Genomic DNA, 15680 nt, shown 5'->3' on the forward strand with positions numbered 1-15680 from the left:
CGCGGCATTCTGCTCGAATGTTACCCGACCTGACCCCAGATCCCTGGGTCCTGTGCCACCCTGGATCATCCTCCTCCCACTGAAGACCCATCTACGTTAGGACCTATGTGACTGGGCCCCTTAGTCACCAGTGGCCCTGCCAGTGGGCTGGGGTGTGACATGTCTGTGGACTCGCCCTCGCTGCAGAGGGGAGCTGCTCTCTCAGTCCTTCCAGAGCCCCACCAAGCACAGGGCTGCTCCTGGCCAGGTGACAGAGGCTTTCCTGCTGGTGGACTCGCCTGTGGGGAACAGCAGCCAGCAAGGGCACAGTCTCTCTGGGGCTGTAAGTCTCATCCCAGAGAAAAGTAGGTCAGCCAGCTGGGTTAGGAGACAGGCGGACCCCACAGGCCTCTGCCTCCGCAGCTGACGCCTTCTCCAAATTCACACCTACCGAACACTGCGTGGGCTCACGCTGCTGTTCTTAACAACTGCCTGGTTTCCTTGACCCCAAGTCCCGCTAGCAGGTGGTCCCAGCACAGTGTGAGCTGGCCAGTCACCTGAACTGGGTAGTTGCCTGAGTTGGGGGATGAAGATTGAGGCCAGAGCACGCTGGATGACTGGGTCCCCACTCCGGCTTGGATGCTCCTGCCCCTCCCTAAGCTTTGGGTTCACATGAGGCAAGTGGGGGCTCCCGCACCCCAGGGTGGATGCAAGGACAAAATGTGGCTCTGTGCCTCAGGCTGCACACTGTCCGACCCCAGATGTCCAGATCATGGGCTCCGTTACCGGTGCTACACTATGGTTCTTGTATTTGGGAGGCAGCCTTCAGTTAAGGGGACAGAGAGCTGGTGGTCAGCAACCCACAGCTATGTTAGCCTGGCTGCCGAGAGCTATGAGGTGGGGCAACCTTGGCCCCTGCACCCCTCCGTTACACTCCTGTGGGCTCCTTGTGAGGTGCACGGGATGAGGTGCCTGAAAGCCCAGGCTGGCGGCCAGCAGCCGAAGGCCCGTGCCCCTGCACAGTGCCGGTCTCTTCACTAGTACTTGTCCTTGAGCCGGTGCCGTCGCTGCTCCCCCAAGACAGTGAGTCAGCCTCGCTTAAAACCCCCCATTCATTGTTCTGATTTGCTTAAGAGGTAAACAGAGCGGAGCGGCGGGTTCTGCATCTGGGATGTCTGGTCGCTGGACTGGCCCTTTGTGAAGGCAGTTCCAGAGCCACTGGGGCAGGAGCCCAGCGAGCCCAGGTCAGGAGCTGCCTGAGCCTGCGCTGCCTGGGGTGTTTGCAGAGAGAGCACAGCGGCACTGGCTCCCAGCAGCTCACCTCTGGCCCCCAGCCTCGAAGCCCCTGCCTCGTGCAAACACAGCCCGGCCGCTGCCAAGCGTGGAGCTCTTGCCAGGCCGTGCTGCAAGCTGCACTCGGCTCCATTTCTGGGGAGGGAATCTGCGTGGCACCCATGGGAGGGTGTGGTGAGGGACTGGGCAGTGGAGGCACGCCTGGTTCCCAAGGTAAGTGGGGTTTTGTGGGGCCCTCAGACCACAGAGGCCTGGGAATGGCTGTGTGGCTGTGTGTGCTTCTCTCCTCCTCCTGGGCTGTGTGGAGTTAAGTCCCCCTCATGACAGACTCCAGACCTCCAAAGACAGCTGTTGGGGAAAGTCAGCTCCTTAGGAAACCCAGGCTGTCGGTAGATAGAGCAGTGAGATCCTCCCTCCCAGCCCCACTCAGGGCCTGAACTGTCCACAAGGCTGCGGGGAACTCTGGGGCCACCCTGCCCCTGCCCAGCCTCTAGGAAGATGGACCAACACCAGCAACCAGAGTGGTGGAGACGGCTTAACCTCTGACCCTTCAGGGAAATGGACCCGAGTGTGGCCTTGGTCCATTCCCGTGCTGTTGATTTTAAGCATGACAAGATGTCACTGATGTGACCTTGGGTGGATGACACCCAGGACAAAGTAGCTGCAGCCCACCACTGACCCCCTTCATACCTGAAAAGGGGACAAAACTTGGGATCATACAGGGGCTGTCAGGATCTATAGGGGTGAAGGAGAGGGTCAGTCCTAGGGCCTGTCCCTGGGACAGAGGTCCCAGCAGCTGCAATTGATACCAGCGTTTAGGCCTCTGAGTGTCTGAGGTTTGCAACTGGCCAGATCAAAAATGGACGTGCAGCCCTGAGCCCCCTACTGAGGCCTGGTGGACATGCCGAGTGTGGAGGGAGTGCTTGTGGCACAGCAGGTTATAAAGGCACCATGATCTCACGGGATCCTTGTGACAACCTTATGATGTACGCATTTTGCAGACAAGGAAGCTGACATCTGGGAGGTTGACTCTCTTGCCCAAAGTGTGAGTGGGTTTCAGGAACCAATCGCTCCTCACCAGGCAGGGAAAGGAGGCACGGTCTGCATGGAGGGGGAGCCACAGAGGGGACAGTGGCATCAGGTGCCCGTGGCTGAGGGTGAGCTGGCCGTGCAGGCCAGGCATGCTGCGGTCCTTTCTCCCTGGGGCATCCGCCTGCCTCAGCTCCTTCCCTCATCTCCACGGTCCAGAACACAGCAGGAGTCCCGCCCGGGTGGGAGCCTGCTGCTGTTGAGACCTGCAGGAGTGGAAAATCTGCAGCTCAGATCTGCTGGTTCTCATTAGAGCCAATCTCCTTGTTGACGAAAATAAAGAGGGCGGAATCCACGCCAGCACGCTGTCTGAGTTGCCTCATTCTCCCGCAGGAGCGGGTTCGCGTCCCGAACTGGCACGGGCCCACGGGCTTCAAAGCAGGGAAGATTCCTAATCGGGTAGGGCCCTGGCGGGGTGCCCTGCTGAATGGAAGTGCCTCCCGGGGCAGAGCCCAGAGATGCCCCAGCCCAGGGTCTCATTAACGCTGCCCGACATTCTGATTTGCTTTCCTTGGCACATGGCGTAGTTTTCCTGAACTGGAGGTGGGATGGGAATGTGGACTGGATGCTCATGGCAGGCTCGGCCACAAAGACAGCACTTCAAAGCCCAAGAGGCCACGAGGAGGGGCCAGCTCATGGTCCTGCTTCCCGCGGTGACTGCACCTAGAGGCCCAAACAGCAGCTATTGCTGGGCAAAGGGGAGCTGGGTGGGCAGCTGGCAGGATGGACACCTGCCACCCCCTTGGCTCTGATGGGCACCAGGGGGTCTCTCATGGCTTCAAAGTTTCCCAGAATAGGGAAGTGGGGAAACCCACGTGGTGCTGTGAGTTAGTGTCCTGCAATGGTCAGAACGAGTGCCGCAGGCGGGGTGGCCTCAAGCAGCACAGATCTACTCTTCCAGATCCCAGAGGCAGAGGTGAGAACTCTGCCCCAGATGCCCCAGAGACACTCTTCCTCCCGAGCTCTAGAGGATGCTCCTTCCCTCCTCTCCAGCTCCTGGCGGCCCCAGGTGCTCGCTGGCTTGGCCTGGCATCTCTGCCGCCATCTCCTTGTGGCCTCTCCTCCCTTCCCTCTCTCCATGAGTCCTTTGTGAGGACACTTGTGAACAGGTTGTAGGCCCACCCCGGGAATCCGGAATCTGGAACAATCTCATCTTGAGGCCCTTAACTTACTCACATCTGCAAAGAACACTTTTCCAAGTAATGTCAGTGCCACGTTTCAGCTGGGCTTGGGCCATCACTTTGGGGGCTGTGGATCAACCCACCACAAGCAGTATTCAGCGCAGGTCAAGCACCGAGAAGACGAGACAAGTTTGCCCCAGGCTCGGCACGTGGTTCTTTCTCGAGGTTGTTTGAGGGTGTGAATCAGAGCAGCCGCGCATTGCGACCAGCAGCGCATTGCGACCAGCCGCGCATCGTGACCAGCAGCGCATCGTGACCAGCAGCGCATCGCGACCGGCCGCGCATCGCGACCGGCAGCGCATCGCGACCAGCCGCGCATCGCAACCAGCCGCGCATCGCAACCAGCAGCGGCAGCGTTCCCTCCAAGACAGGCACTCCCACACTCACGCCTCCCCGTCCTGTGCAGCCCCACTCTGCCTACTGGCGGCCAGAGGAGCACCCGCCTCCCCTGAGCTCGCGGTCTGCTAGGTGGCCACAGCGCCCTTCCCTGCTCATGGCCTGCCCAGCTTCCCAGAGGACCACGTCCTGTCTTCTTCCTTCTGCCCGACCCACCAGGCCCAGCTGATGAGACGCTATCAGAAGAGAATTTCCAGGTCCCGCTTCTCTCTGCAATCCATGCCTCTGCCTGCAGGTGAGCCTAACCTGGCCGTCCCTGTGTGGACGTGAGCCACAGGCTGTGCATGCCACCTGGTGCGTGCTCCACCTCCTCACCGTTTCCAGCCTGACCCTGCAAGTCGCCTGGCCTACTCCCCTTCCAGTGCCTTTGGACCGTGGGTGGTGGTCTCCTTTTGTGGGGACCCTGGTGGCAGCGTTTGGGGCTCACCCAGGACCATCTCTTCACCTCAGGGTCCTCAGCTCAGTAGCACCTCTCCAACTCTTTTCCAAGGTGAGAGCACATTCACAGGGTCGGGTCAGGACGCAACCCTCTGGGAGCCGTCCTCACCCTGCTGTGACCAGTGTCACCCAGTGTCCCCATGCAAGGGCACCCTCCCTCCTGACATACCAGACCCAGGGTCAGCAGCCCCCTGATTGGCACTGTGTGTGCAGGGTGGAGAGGAAGGAGCGGGCTCCTGGGGTCAGGCTGGGGCTGGGAGCCTGCTCCTCTGTCTGGGAGCTCCCTGGTCTTGGGCCGTTCCCAAGGCTCCTAGCCCAGTGCTTGCCCCTCGTGCTCCCCAAGCCCCACACAGCTCAGCTCGTGGAGGCCCCCGGGGGACCAGGCCCAAGGGCTTTGAGGAACGAATGAATTCAACTTCTGGGCGAGAGTCTGGCTTGGGAGTGTTCGCTTTGGACCCCATATTCCTTTCAACTTCCTCCTATGGAATAAAATCTCATCTGGGAGGTATTTCCATGAAAAACATTGATTTAATACTAAAAATGAAAACAAACACAATGAGAGCATCCTGGAAAAACCAACAGCCCCGGATGGTGCTGGCAGGCCCGTGCCCTCCCGTGTGGGGTTCCACGGAGCCGGCTTGTCTCCCAGCCAGCTCGGGCCTCCTGGCAGGGACCTGCTCTCGGGCGCAGGGAAGGCACCCAACTGCAGGGTGCTGTCGTGGCCAGGATGAGCCTGGAGTGTGTGAGATGCTTCGCTGTGTCCAGGACTGTAGTGGGTCTGCTCTGGTCCCCCAAATGCATGTCCACATCCTAAGCCCTGAGTCTCTCCAATGTGCCTTATTGGGAAAGGGTTCATGTAGGTGGAAGGAAGGGGTCTGGTGTCCACCTCTCCCGAGGGGGGCCCTGGCCTCTCAGAGCTCTGAGGACATCTTGCAGGTTGACAAAGTGCTTGTGCCAGGGCCTCCTCTCATCTCACAGCAGCCCTGAGAGACCCCTGGGCGCCTGGTCTGTGGAAGAGCTCCCACTTCAGGCGGGGACAGGGCTGTCCGCAACGCCCCCCTCCCAGCTACGTGGTTTAACCCTCTGAGGCATGCAGCCTTCCAAGTGCCCGAAGGTGAGGAAGATGAAGGAGGTCCCTATGTGGGGTGTGACCACAGAGCCCCTAGAACGCTCCTTGATCTGGGTGACTGTGCTGATCCTGGGAACAGCCCACGGTGAGGCCACCTCTCTCCACCTATGCTGATGGTTCTTGAAAGAGCTGACAACAGGGCCTTTCCCCATGAGCGTTTTTCTTGGCCGTGAACTCAACCTCTATGTATAAAACATTCTCCCAAGGATGATATGCCACGCTAGCCTCCATCTGGAAAACACGCCTCTGTCGGCCATTGTCTGAATTAATTGCAAACTCACTCTATATGTCTGGAGCCCGTCTGATGTCTGTCACACCTGGAAACTCCATAATTTGCAAGCTTTACTAGGCACCTGACGAGGGATACCAGTCCAGGCCCAGTGAAGCTGGGCCTCAGTGGACGTGACAGGAGCAGCCGCACTGGGGGTGGGCTCCAGCGCAGCCAGGGACAGGGCTGTCCCGCTACTCAGTGTCAGCCTGCAGTCCTCAGGGATGCATGCAGCTCTGTCCTTGTGCTGGAAGGGGACTGCTCCCTGCCTGGGTGCCCTGGGTCCTGGTCTTCCATCGGATGCTCTGCAGCCAGGCTGGAAAGAAACTCCAGGCTCCTGTCAGGCTTGTGTGCCTGGTCCAAGTGGCAGGGCCCCCTGTTGCTGGGTTCTGCTTATATTATGGGGGCCCTGGTGCCATGCAGTCCTGGATGGAAAATCTGGGTGGAGAATGCCCCCTTGCTGGACTAGGGTTGGGAAGGAAGAGGACGTCCCTTCGTGATGAGGTGGCGGGAGTGCACGGGTAAGACCATTGAACCTGAGATGGAATCTGGACCCCGCCATTTCGGGCGGAAACCAAGACCAGAGCATAGGCCCCTCTTCATGGTCACTGCATCCGCTCTGGCTCACTCGCACATCTGCTGGAGCCCTGACGTGGGCCACAGCTGGCGAGGCCCACACACCTGTGAGGGAGCCCCCGGCACGTGGACGTGGCCGCATGGCCTTCTGGGGTCTGCGCTCCTGCCCATGACGCTTGGCTGTGTGTGCTCCATGCTCACTGGCGACGGTACGCACTTGCTGCAGAGACTGGCGTGTTCCCTCTCTCCACATGGAGGGTGAAGGCTGCGCCTACACAGGCCAGGGCACCTCATTCACAGCAAGAGGGGCAGGTCACTGTGGGTGGGAGGAAGGGGAGGCTCCCAGTCGGACTGCATGGGCGTCAGGATCCAGTGGTAGGAAGAGGCTCTGGGGAGTAAAAGCTCCTTTCATTCCAGGAATGAGCCCCAAACCCTGGATTCTCCAAAAGCCACTGACTGGGATTGCCAAGGTATTAGGTTGGGTTACATCACCTTAAAATTCACATGTTGAACCTGACCCCAAGTGTCCCCGGATGTCACTGTCAGGACAGGGCCTTTATGGAGGTGGTGAAGGTACGTGAGGCCTCAGGGCAGCCTCAGCCAACCTGCCCCCGTCCTGAGAGAAGAGATGAGGATTGGCAGGCACAGAGGGCAGACACCATGAAGACACAGGGAGGCAAGGAACCAGGGCTCAGGGAGATGCCTGTGTCCCAACTGGACTTCCAGGCCCCAGCACGGTGAGAACGTAGATTCCCCTGACTTAAGCCACCCTGCCCATGGTGTGTTAGGGCAGCCTGAGCAGAGCCCTGTGCCAGGATGCCTGGTGATCCTGGGGGCTACCCTGGCCCACGGGCAGTCCATCTGGTTCTCTCTTGCACACAGCCCAGTTCTTGAACAGAGATTTCCCAAAGGTGCAGAGAACGCTGTGGTGACTAGGGTTCCCTCCCTTCTCCCTGCAAGCCAGTATGCAGGGAGGATCCTGCTGGTTCCATGGGCAGCAGGGGCAGAAGGTGGAACTCCTGGGGTCCAGCTGTGGACTGTCCTTTGACTGACAGCATCCGAGAGCAAATGGTTTCCTGGTCTGAGCCCACTGCCTCCTACCTCAAAGGGCTGTTCCTGGTTCTCTCTTCCTCCGTTGGATGAGCTGATGCAGGTGAACAGGTGAAGCCCAGAAGGGAGGGCAGGAGGCCTGGTGGGGAGAGGGCATAGCTGCACGGGCCTTGCATGTGTGTGCAGGCCCCTTTACCTGCCCTGTCACCTGAGCTTCACGGGGAGCCCGGGGTCAGCGTCCTCAATTCCAGTTCATAGATAGCAAATGTCTCAGGGGTGAGACTGCACCTTGTGGCTCAAGGCTGGAGCCACTATGTCTTGGAGACCTGACTCAAATCCTGACTGTACCATGGATGAGCTGCTGATTTAAGTAAGTCTCTCTCTTTGTCAGTGAACGGGAGAAATTCCCTACTGCTGTGCCCATCGCTGCTGCAGGTATGGATGCAGAGTGGGAGGCTCTGGCTGGCCGGAGGCCTTGAGGAACAGCTGGGATTGTTACTGCTATGAACAGAAGCAGTATTCTGATTGTCCAGATACCGTCATGGTCCTGGGCTGCCCAGTTTGGGAACTTTTCCCTGAGTTTCCTGGTGGGATGGAAACTCACCTGCTCCCCTGCTGCAGGCTTGGACAAGGGGAGAAAGCACGCTCGTCAGTGGGGCTGTCATAGCGTGGCGTGCCCTCCAGAGACTTAAGCACACCTCTCGGGAGTGGGAAGCCCATATTTCTTATTGCTCCGAGAGGTCTCTTCTTGGGGACTTGGGGAGGCCACCTGAGTGTCAGCCCTTGAGGCTGGTCAAAGCTCAGATGCAGGTTCTGAGTGGCAGGTGTCTGCAGGGCTACCTCTCAGAAAAGGAGGCCTCAGAAGGACAGCAGCTCAGAGCTGTCGCTGGACAGTCTCTGGAGCCAGGCCACCCCTGCTCCTTAAGGAGAAGCTGGCCTTCCTGCTGCTGGGCCTAGGGCCACTCCAGGGACGGGGACTGGGGCTGGACCTCAAGGCTTGTTAGTGGGAACTAACTTCTCACTCACTGCAGGGCACTGAAGAGTAAAGAGCAGTCCCGTACCAACACTCGCCGATGTGCACGCACAGGCGCATGACCCACCACAGGCGCACACCTCTGCCACACTCTCAATGCCGCACGCAATTCCCCTGATTACATGGATGACTTATGCAAGTTGTAAAAAAAATCAAATTGACAAAGAAATATAAAAACCAGCACCAAAACTTTGCTGTGCTTCCTACACCTCGAGCGCACTGGGTCTGTGTAGACAGGGGTGATCCTCATTCTGTGGACACTGGCACCTGTGGCTGTGGGGATCAAAGGCGTAACCGTGAGGTCTGCTCTGGTGACACTGCTCAGCTCCAGGCCTGCACGTGGCCATCCAGCAAACCCCTCCTCTCCAGGATGACAGGTATTAAAGGGCATTTGGGGAATTTCATGACTGGCCTGGAGACGTAACTGAGAGGAGTCCCAGTTCTGTCTCATGGCTGAGGCAGTGTTTGTTCAAAGGCAATGGGGGTGGCTCGGAGTTTGAAAGCCGTCTTAATTCACTTTGATTCCTTTTCTAAACACCAGCCCTGCAGTCCTCCAGGCAGGGCTGTGAGTCAGGCTTCAGAGGCCCCCAGGGCCCAGGGAAGCCTGGGGAGCTTCCCACCCCCACCCAGCACTGGCAGGCCAGCTGCAGGGAGACCTCCAAAGGGCTAAGGAAGTGAAGGCCAGACCGCTGCTCCCTTACTCAGCTGTCAGCCCCCCAAGGGGACAGCTTTACAGCTCTCTTTATGTTAGAGGGGCCACTTCCAGGGAGCAGGCATGAGTGAGGGGTGGGGAGTGGGGAGTTTGGAACCAGACTTGGCCTGATGAGTAACCCAGATGTTCCATGTCCAAGTGCATTTGGGGCCCTCATGGTAAGTTACACCCCAAGTGGGCATCCACGCCAGTCTGCAGTGGAGGGGATGGTGGAAGGCGAATCCTCTGTCCCAGCTGACATGTAGGCCACGCCAGTTTTGGGCGCCCTGTCTGGCTGGATTAGAAGTTTAGTCTCCACCCAGAAGAGGAGCTCTGAACTCCTCCACGTAAAGAGAAAGTTAGGCTGGTGAGCTATGCTACAATCCCTTTTTGTTTTTTAACTCAAGTGATCAAACTTCGGGGCCCCTTGCGCGCTGGTTTTTGGAGCTTGGCCAGGTTCTGGCACCTGGTTGGGAAGAGTTGGGCAGCCAGGTGGACCTCAGAGTTCCAAGGTTGCCCACAGCCCGCCGGCCTTCGCGCTGGGAGAAAGAACAGGGGCGCCGCGCCCGCCCCACGTCCGCTCCCGCCCCGGGCCAGCCCCTTCCTCGCTGCGACTCGCCCGCTGTCCCCACCCCCTCGCCCGCGGCGCCCAGTGGGAGGCGGGGGCCGGCCTCGGCGAGTCCAGCGCTGGGCTCTGATTTGCTGCGGGCGCTGGGGATCGACAGCCTCCCCGGGTGCCTGCCAGGAGAGAGGGAGGGAGGAAAAGGGGGGAAAAGTGCGCGGCGCCGAAGGCGAGGTCCGCACTCCTCGTCCGCCGGCTGGCGCAGGACCTCACTCCAGCGGAGCGCCCACGGGGAGCGGGTCGCGGGGCGGCGGCGGCGAGGAGGAGGCGAGAAGGACTTGGAGGAGAAGGCCAGGGCTAGCAGCCGAGCGGGGTCCCGGCCGCCCCGCGGGCCAAAGTCAAGCCCTCCGGTCCGTGGGCGAGCGCGCCAGCCGCCCCTTCCAGAAGAGCTACCGCAGCAAAGGAGAACAGGCAGGGGCCGAGCTCCCTATGACTTCCTAAAGTCGCGCGCTCCCCGCTGCGTCCGCTGCCAGGGCCCTGCCCCGCGCCCCCGTGCGTCCTGTGCGCCCCCAGCGCCGTGGTGCGCCCCGGCCCGCGCCCCGCCGGCATGGATGTCCACACCCGCTGGAAAGCACGCAGCCCGCTCCGCCCGGGCGCCCGGCTGCTGTCTCCGCCGCTGCTCCTGCTCCTGCTGCTGCTGTGGGCGCCGCCAACGAGCCGCGCAGGTAAGGGCTTCCCGAGGCGCCGGAGGCTCGGGCGGTGGAGACTGTAGGACGCGGCCCGCGGGGCCCTGGCGCCGCTGTCATCCCGGGGCGCCTTCGCTGCCGACCTCTTCCGCGCCTGCAGAACTTTCCCCCCTTGGCCTGTGGAATGCACGGGCCAAGACAACGAATGCCATTCGCTGGGGGCCCCCGGAGAGGGAGACGCGCCAACACAGTCCCTGTGGGCGCGCCGCCGCTTCCTCCCCAACGGGCGGGCCGGGCGGAATTGTCCCGCTAGCAAAGGGAGGGCGGCGTGTTGGATCAGCCAGAGGGGTTGTTCACGAAGTTCGCGAACTTTTGTCCTGAAACCTTGCATTCTGTGTCCCACATCGCGGGCGGGCAGCTCTAGCCCACACAGTCCTACAGCCGAAAACCGGGAAGGGTCGCCCCCTAGAGTCACAGCCCATCAATTCCCGGGGACTCCTGGGGTGGGGGAATCCCAAAAGTTTAAGCCCCCAGCTTTGCACGTCCGGCATGCACACTGTCCCTCTATGCAGGCTTGGCTCTCTGTTTTCCCAGGGTCAGGGATTCTTGCAGTCCTGGACACCAGGTGTTCAGGGGCACTGGGGAGTCCTAGAAGTCGGTAGATCAGCCCTACTGCTAATCCCACCCCTCACCTCCTGACCCCCTTGGGAGACAGTTTTTCTTGGGTGTTCTGCCCAAACCTGTGATGCCCGGAGCTGAGTCAGGAGATGGCCTTGAAATGTCTAGATGCTGTGCAGATGTGGGACTCCTTCTGCCAGGGCGGGCCCTGAGAAGGAGCCCTGCTTCCTGGGAGGGAGGGCTTAGGGCTGGGCTGACTTTCCTGCTAGATTCTTGCAGTTCCAGCTTCTGGCCCAGCCTCCCGCAGGAGCGCTTTCCGAGCATCACCTCTGGTGGTTAGCTGTGGGACAGGTTTTCACAGACACTCAAGCATCAGCGCTCAAAGCCCAGGAAGGTCCCCCGAGTTCCTTCTGACAAGAGGGGGCGAAGGCTCTGCGGGCTGGTGCAGGGTCCGGAAGCCTTGTGGGTAGAGGGCTGGGCTAGAAGGTGCAGCAGAGAGAGGCTTTTCTCTTCTCTTCTTGATCAAGAATCCCTTTCCATGATCCACTTGCCAATTAAAATATTCTTTTCCTTTTTTTCCTGGCACAATTAGTGCTTGGGGGCTCAAGTGGATGAGCAGCAGGCGGGGTGTAAGGGCGATGGGGCCCTCGGGAGGAGAGAGGAGCCTGGCCTGAGTCCCGGGGCCTGGGATCTCACCCCTGGATGGCAACCAACTCTTCCATAATTGGGGGCTAACTGGCTTTGTGTTTCTCCAGAGGTCAGTTGAAAGTGGCTGGCAGTAGAGGCCCCCAGAAAAATGGTGTGGAGAAGAGTGGGAGGACGTGCTCAGGGAACCCTGCTCTTGGGACATGCCCTGGCCCTGCCCCAGCTCCTCCCAAGGGGTTCCGTTAGGTTCTCAGAAGGGAATCCTTCGGGGGAATCCTCGTCCCTGGAGTCTGGGGCCCGGTGCTGGGGATGGACTGTGCATTGTAGGTTTGGATGTTGGTTCTGTTCGGGTCCCTGCCTTCTGCCCATCTGCCTGCTCCACTGTCCCTGCCTACTTTGCTCTGATCTTTCTTCCTGATCGAGGGGCGGCTTCTTGGAAGGACAAGTGTGGGGCTGGCTAGGTGGCTGCCTGGCTAAGTGCTTTTTAGAAGCACGCGAAGAAGCTGTTCTGGGTGGGTTTCACCGACTGCCCTCCACCTCCCAGGGTGGGACCCATTTTGAAGTCATCCTCAGTGAACTGCCAGCAGAGGCGGCTGTCCACTGGAAGTGCTGGGGAGGCAGGGGCAGCCACAGTGAGCCCCTGTTCTTGTCTCCATCTTGGGATTTGCCAGATGTTTTCTGTGAACACATCTTTTTCCTACTTTCTTCGTGGCCAAGTGTGTGCAGGGGTGGAGAGCTAGATTGCATTCGGGGCTGCTGAACGTTGTAACGGGACGGAGAGTATGGGAAATGAAACGTGACCCCAATATTTGGAAATTGAGGTCATCTCCTTGGCGCACCATTGGTGGGCTCTGGTCACGTGATCGCCTTTTGCAGTAATTCGTGGGGAGAGTCGGCCAAGTTTTGGAGACGTGACAGATATCAAATGGTTAATCTCTTCTGACTCAATCCAGTTGGCTGCAAAGACACCCTTTCCATCCTCCTCCCTCCCCTCCCCATAAAAGAACAAGCCAGTGGGCGGAGACCAGCGGCCAGCAATTCCCTCCAGAAGCCCTCTCCCTCAGCTGGTCCCTGTTTCCCTGGCTGGAGGCTTGCAGTTGCGGTCTCGGCCTGGGGCTGTGACCACCCAGCTGTGCCCGCAGGGTGCCTAGCTGGTGCAGGCCTCACAGCCTCCTCACCCACGATGTTGCCCCGGGGCTGTTTCTGGGGTGCTGGCCAGTGCTGCCCCTTTACCCCACCCACAGATATTTCTGGATGCTCCCCATGGCCACGCCCTTAGCTCAGCACAGCTGATGCCCGCTGCCCGCCCTGCCTTCTGGGCATGGGCCTCTCCCTGTTCTGGCCTCTTGCCTGCACCGCCCTGTCCCCTCTTTCTGGGATACAGATTTTGTTGGAGGTGTGACAATGAGCTCCACTTGTGTTTGGAGCCCCTGGGGGGCCAGGCTGTGTCCTCTACCCCTAGGGCACTGGGTTCTCTGCATGAGGGCAGAGTGTCCCTCCTTGCCACACGTGGCTCTAAGGTAGCCTTTGGAGAACCACACTGGGACGAAGTTGCTGGCCTTGCCTCCCCTCTATTGTGTCTCCTTGCTGGACAGAGGCCCAGGAATCAGGAGCAGGGTCCCAAGTCCTCTGACTCTCATTCTGGGACCTGAGTGAGCAGCTACCCTCCTGTGGGGCATGGCCTCTCTGACTCTGGAGTTCATCTTCTTCATCCACATCTGTTTATCAGCTCCCCCTGGGAGAGGCCCAGTGTCCTGGGCTGCAGCCCGGGTCGGGCCTAGTCCAGACCAGGCCCTGGGAGGGACGAGGTGATCCATTTGTTTCCCTCCCCCTCCTCCCTCCCTCCTTTTCTCCCCCATCCCCTCCCTCCTTTTTTCCCTCCCTCCCTCCCTTCCCTTCCCCTCTTCCCCACTCCCTTCCCTGCCCCTCTCTCCCCTCCTCCCTTCTTTTGGCACTGATCTAGCCACAGTCCCTTACCATTCCTTAGTGGCCACCAGGCCACTTTGCAGCCAGCTTGGCCCTCCTGGCTCTGAAGCTTCTGCTTTTGCACTTGGCCTGGGGCATGTGGGGAGACGGAGCAAACAAGGCACCTGGTGCTCTTCCTGCACTGGACCCTTTTGCTCTACTCCAAAGCCCAGGTGGGACACACTGAGTCTGTTGGAGCAGCCCGGAGGGTTGACTCCCCTGCATGGTGGAGGGCTTCCTGGAGGAGATGGCAGACTGGCCTTCCCCTTCCCTTCTCCCCTGGCCTTCCATTAGAGATCACTGGGGAGGGCAGTGGCTCGGCCACCTCTGGTTTTAATCTCCGTTGTCCCTCCTTCCTGGCAGGACATTCCAAACTCTGTCCTGGGGTTCTCTGCTTCCCTTGACTGGAAAGTCCCTCATTAACAGGGTTGGCGGCCCCCCAGCAGGCTCCTGCCTCGGGAACCCCGTGCCAGGAGGACACAAGTGCCACTGAAGGGGACCGCGGCATCCGGAGGGCTTCTCACCCTCTCTTTGCCTCCTGCCTCGTCCTGCTGGGCGAGAGGCAGGCTGCAGGGAGCACCCGCCGCACAGCTCCACAGAGGCCTGAGGACCGCGGCCTCAGCTCGGGGTGTGGGGGCTCTGGCGAGGCTGTGGATGGGTGGAGGGCTCTGGGGTTGGCCGGGCCAGGACAAGCCTCGCACTGTGACCCTTCCTGAAAAAGGGAGAAGCACACATCTGGGTGTGAGGGTGGCTGTGGAGGCCGACCACAGCGGTCCCCGAGCGCAGCCTGCCGAATGCCTGTGGCAGCCCTGCGTTTAGGATGATTCGCAAGAGGAACGTGCGGGGCATCCCGGCAGCCTCTCCAGAGGTCAGGGTGTGCACAGGGAGCTCTGCAGTCCCCGCTCTCTGGCCCCTCATTCTGCACGTGGCGCACTTCCATGTCTCCCATGGTGCTTTGCAGGACCACTGGAGCACGGCACTGACGATGCTGTGCAGGCCCGTTTCAGGGTTGAGCTCGGGTGTGCGTGTGTGTGCGTGTGCACGTGCACGCATGTGGTGCACCTGGCTGTGTGGGCCCATGTGTCTGCGTGTGCATGTTTGTGCATGCGTGTATAGGCATGCACACACACACACATCTGTGCTCAGGCACGTGTGCCTATGCGGCTGTCCCCAGGGGCTCCTGCACCTGGCGCCTGGTGTTGGGGGACCTGAGGCGCCATGGGATGGTCACCAGCTCTGGCTCTGTGGGGTGAGCTGTCCACATCTGATGAGTCCTTTTATCCCCAGGAGGGTGAGGTCGTGTTGCACCTTGCTCCGCTTGCTCTTCCTGTTCTCACAGTCGGCTCCTCTGGTGTCAGCACTTGGCCGAGCACTGGCCTTAACACTTCTGGCCCAGCTCAGGGATATCCCGGGATCCTGAAGGGGGGACCTGCAGAGGCGTGGCGTGGAGATGCGTGTGGCTTGACCTGGAGGGCTGGAGAGCCGCCGGAGCTGTGCTCATCCTCCGAACGGCTGTGCGTGCATGGCCCGTGCATCAGTTTCCCCACTACTGGGGGAATGACTGTAGCCACAGCAGGACTTTTGTGGGGGCTTTTTGCGAACCCACATACAGCCTGGAGTCAGCTGGGCTTTAGGTTCTAGGCCGTCAGGAGTGGCTGTGTCACTCCTTCCTCTCCTGTGGGGGGACCCTGTGGGCATGAGAAGAGGTGGCACCGAGTGCCCACTGGGAGTCTGCTCCCCTGATGCCTCCCCAGAGTCCCGAGCCAACCATCGCCGAGGTTTCCGACTGTGCAGTTGTGGGTCGGGCCACCTGGAGCAGCCCCTCCCCAGGCCAGCCCACTCTACCAGGGGGAGCTGGGGTCTAGAGGTGGGAATGGATCGTCAGTGTTGTGCCCATCACATGACTGGGAGGTGGCACACACCGAGAGGGTGGGCACGGGTGAGGACGGCTTTGCCACCCATAGATGGCTCCTGCCTGGGCCCAATCCGGGGTGCTGGGTGAAGTTCATGGGATGCATGACTTGTTGGGTTGATGTGCGCTTGGATTCATGGAGCTGGCGATGGGTCATTTTGTGTCATTC

General features: G+C 60.2%; 1 protein-coding gene across 2 annotated transcripts in view; it reads left to right on the forward strand.

Annotated features, from left to right (window-relative positions):
• Positions 1-9891: 9891 nt before the first annotated feature.
• The window catches only part of Col5a1 (collagen type V alpha 1 chain), a 144841-nt gene continuing 139052 nt past the window's right edge, over positions 9892-15680 (forward strand). Inside the window, exon 1 of one of the 2 annotated variants that reach the window (XM_047523900.1) lies at positions 9892-10410. In XM_047523900.1, the coding sequence (XP_047379856.1) occupies positions 10293-10410 (118 nt within the window). In that variant the 5' untranslated portion in view covers positions 9892-10292. The remainder of the gene's footprint in view (positions 10411-15680) is intronic. The other variant, XM_047523899.1, reaches the window with a different exon arrangement.

The sequence above is a fragment of the Sciurus carolinensis genome, chromosome 14, assembly GCF_902686445.1.
Source record: "Sciurus carolinensis chromosome 14, mSciCar1.2, whole genome shotgun sequence".
In the NCBI taxonomy this organism is placed as follows: domain Eukaryota; kingdom Metazoa; phylum Chordata; class Mammalia; order Rodentia; family Sciuridae; genus Sciurus; species Sciurus carolinensis.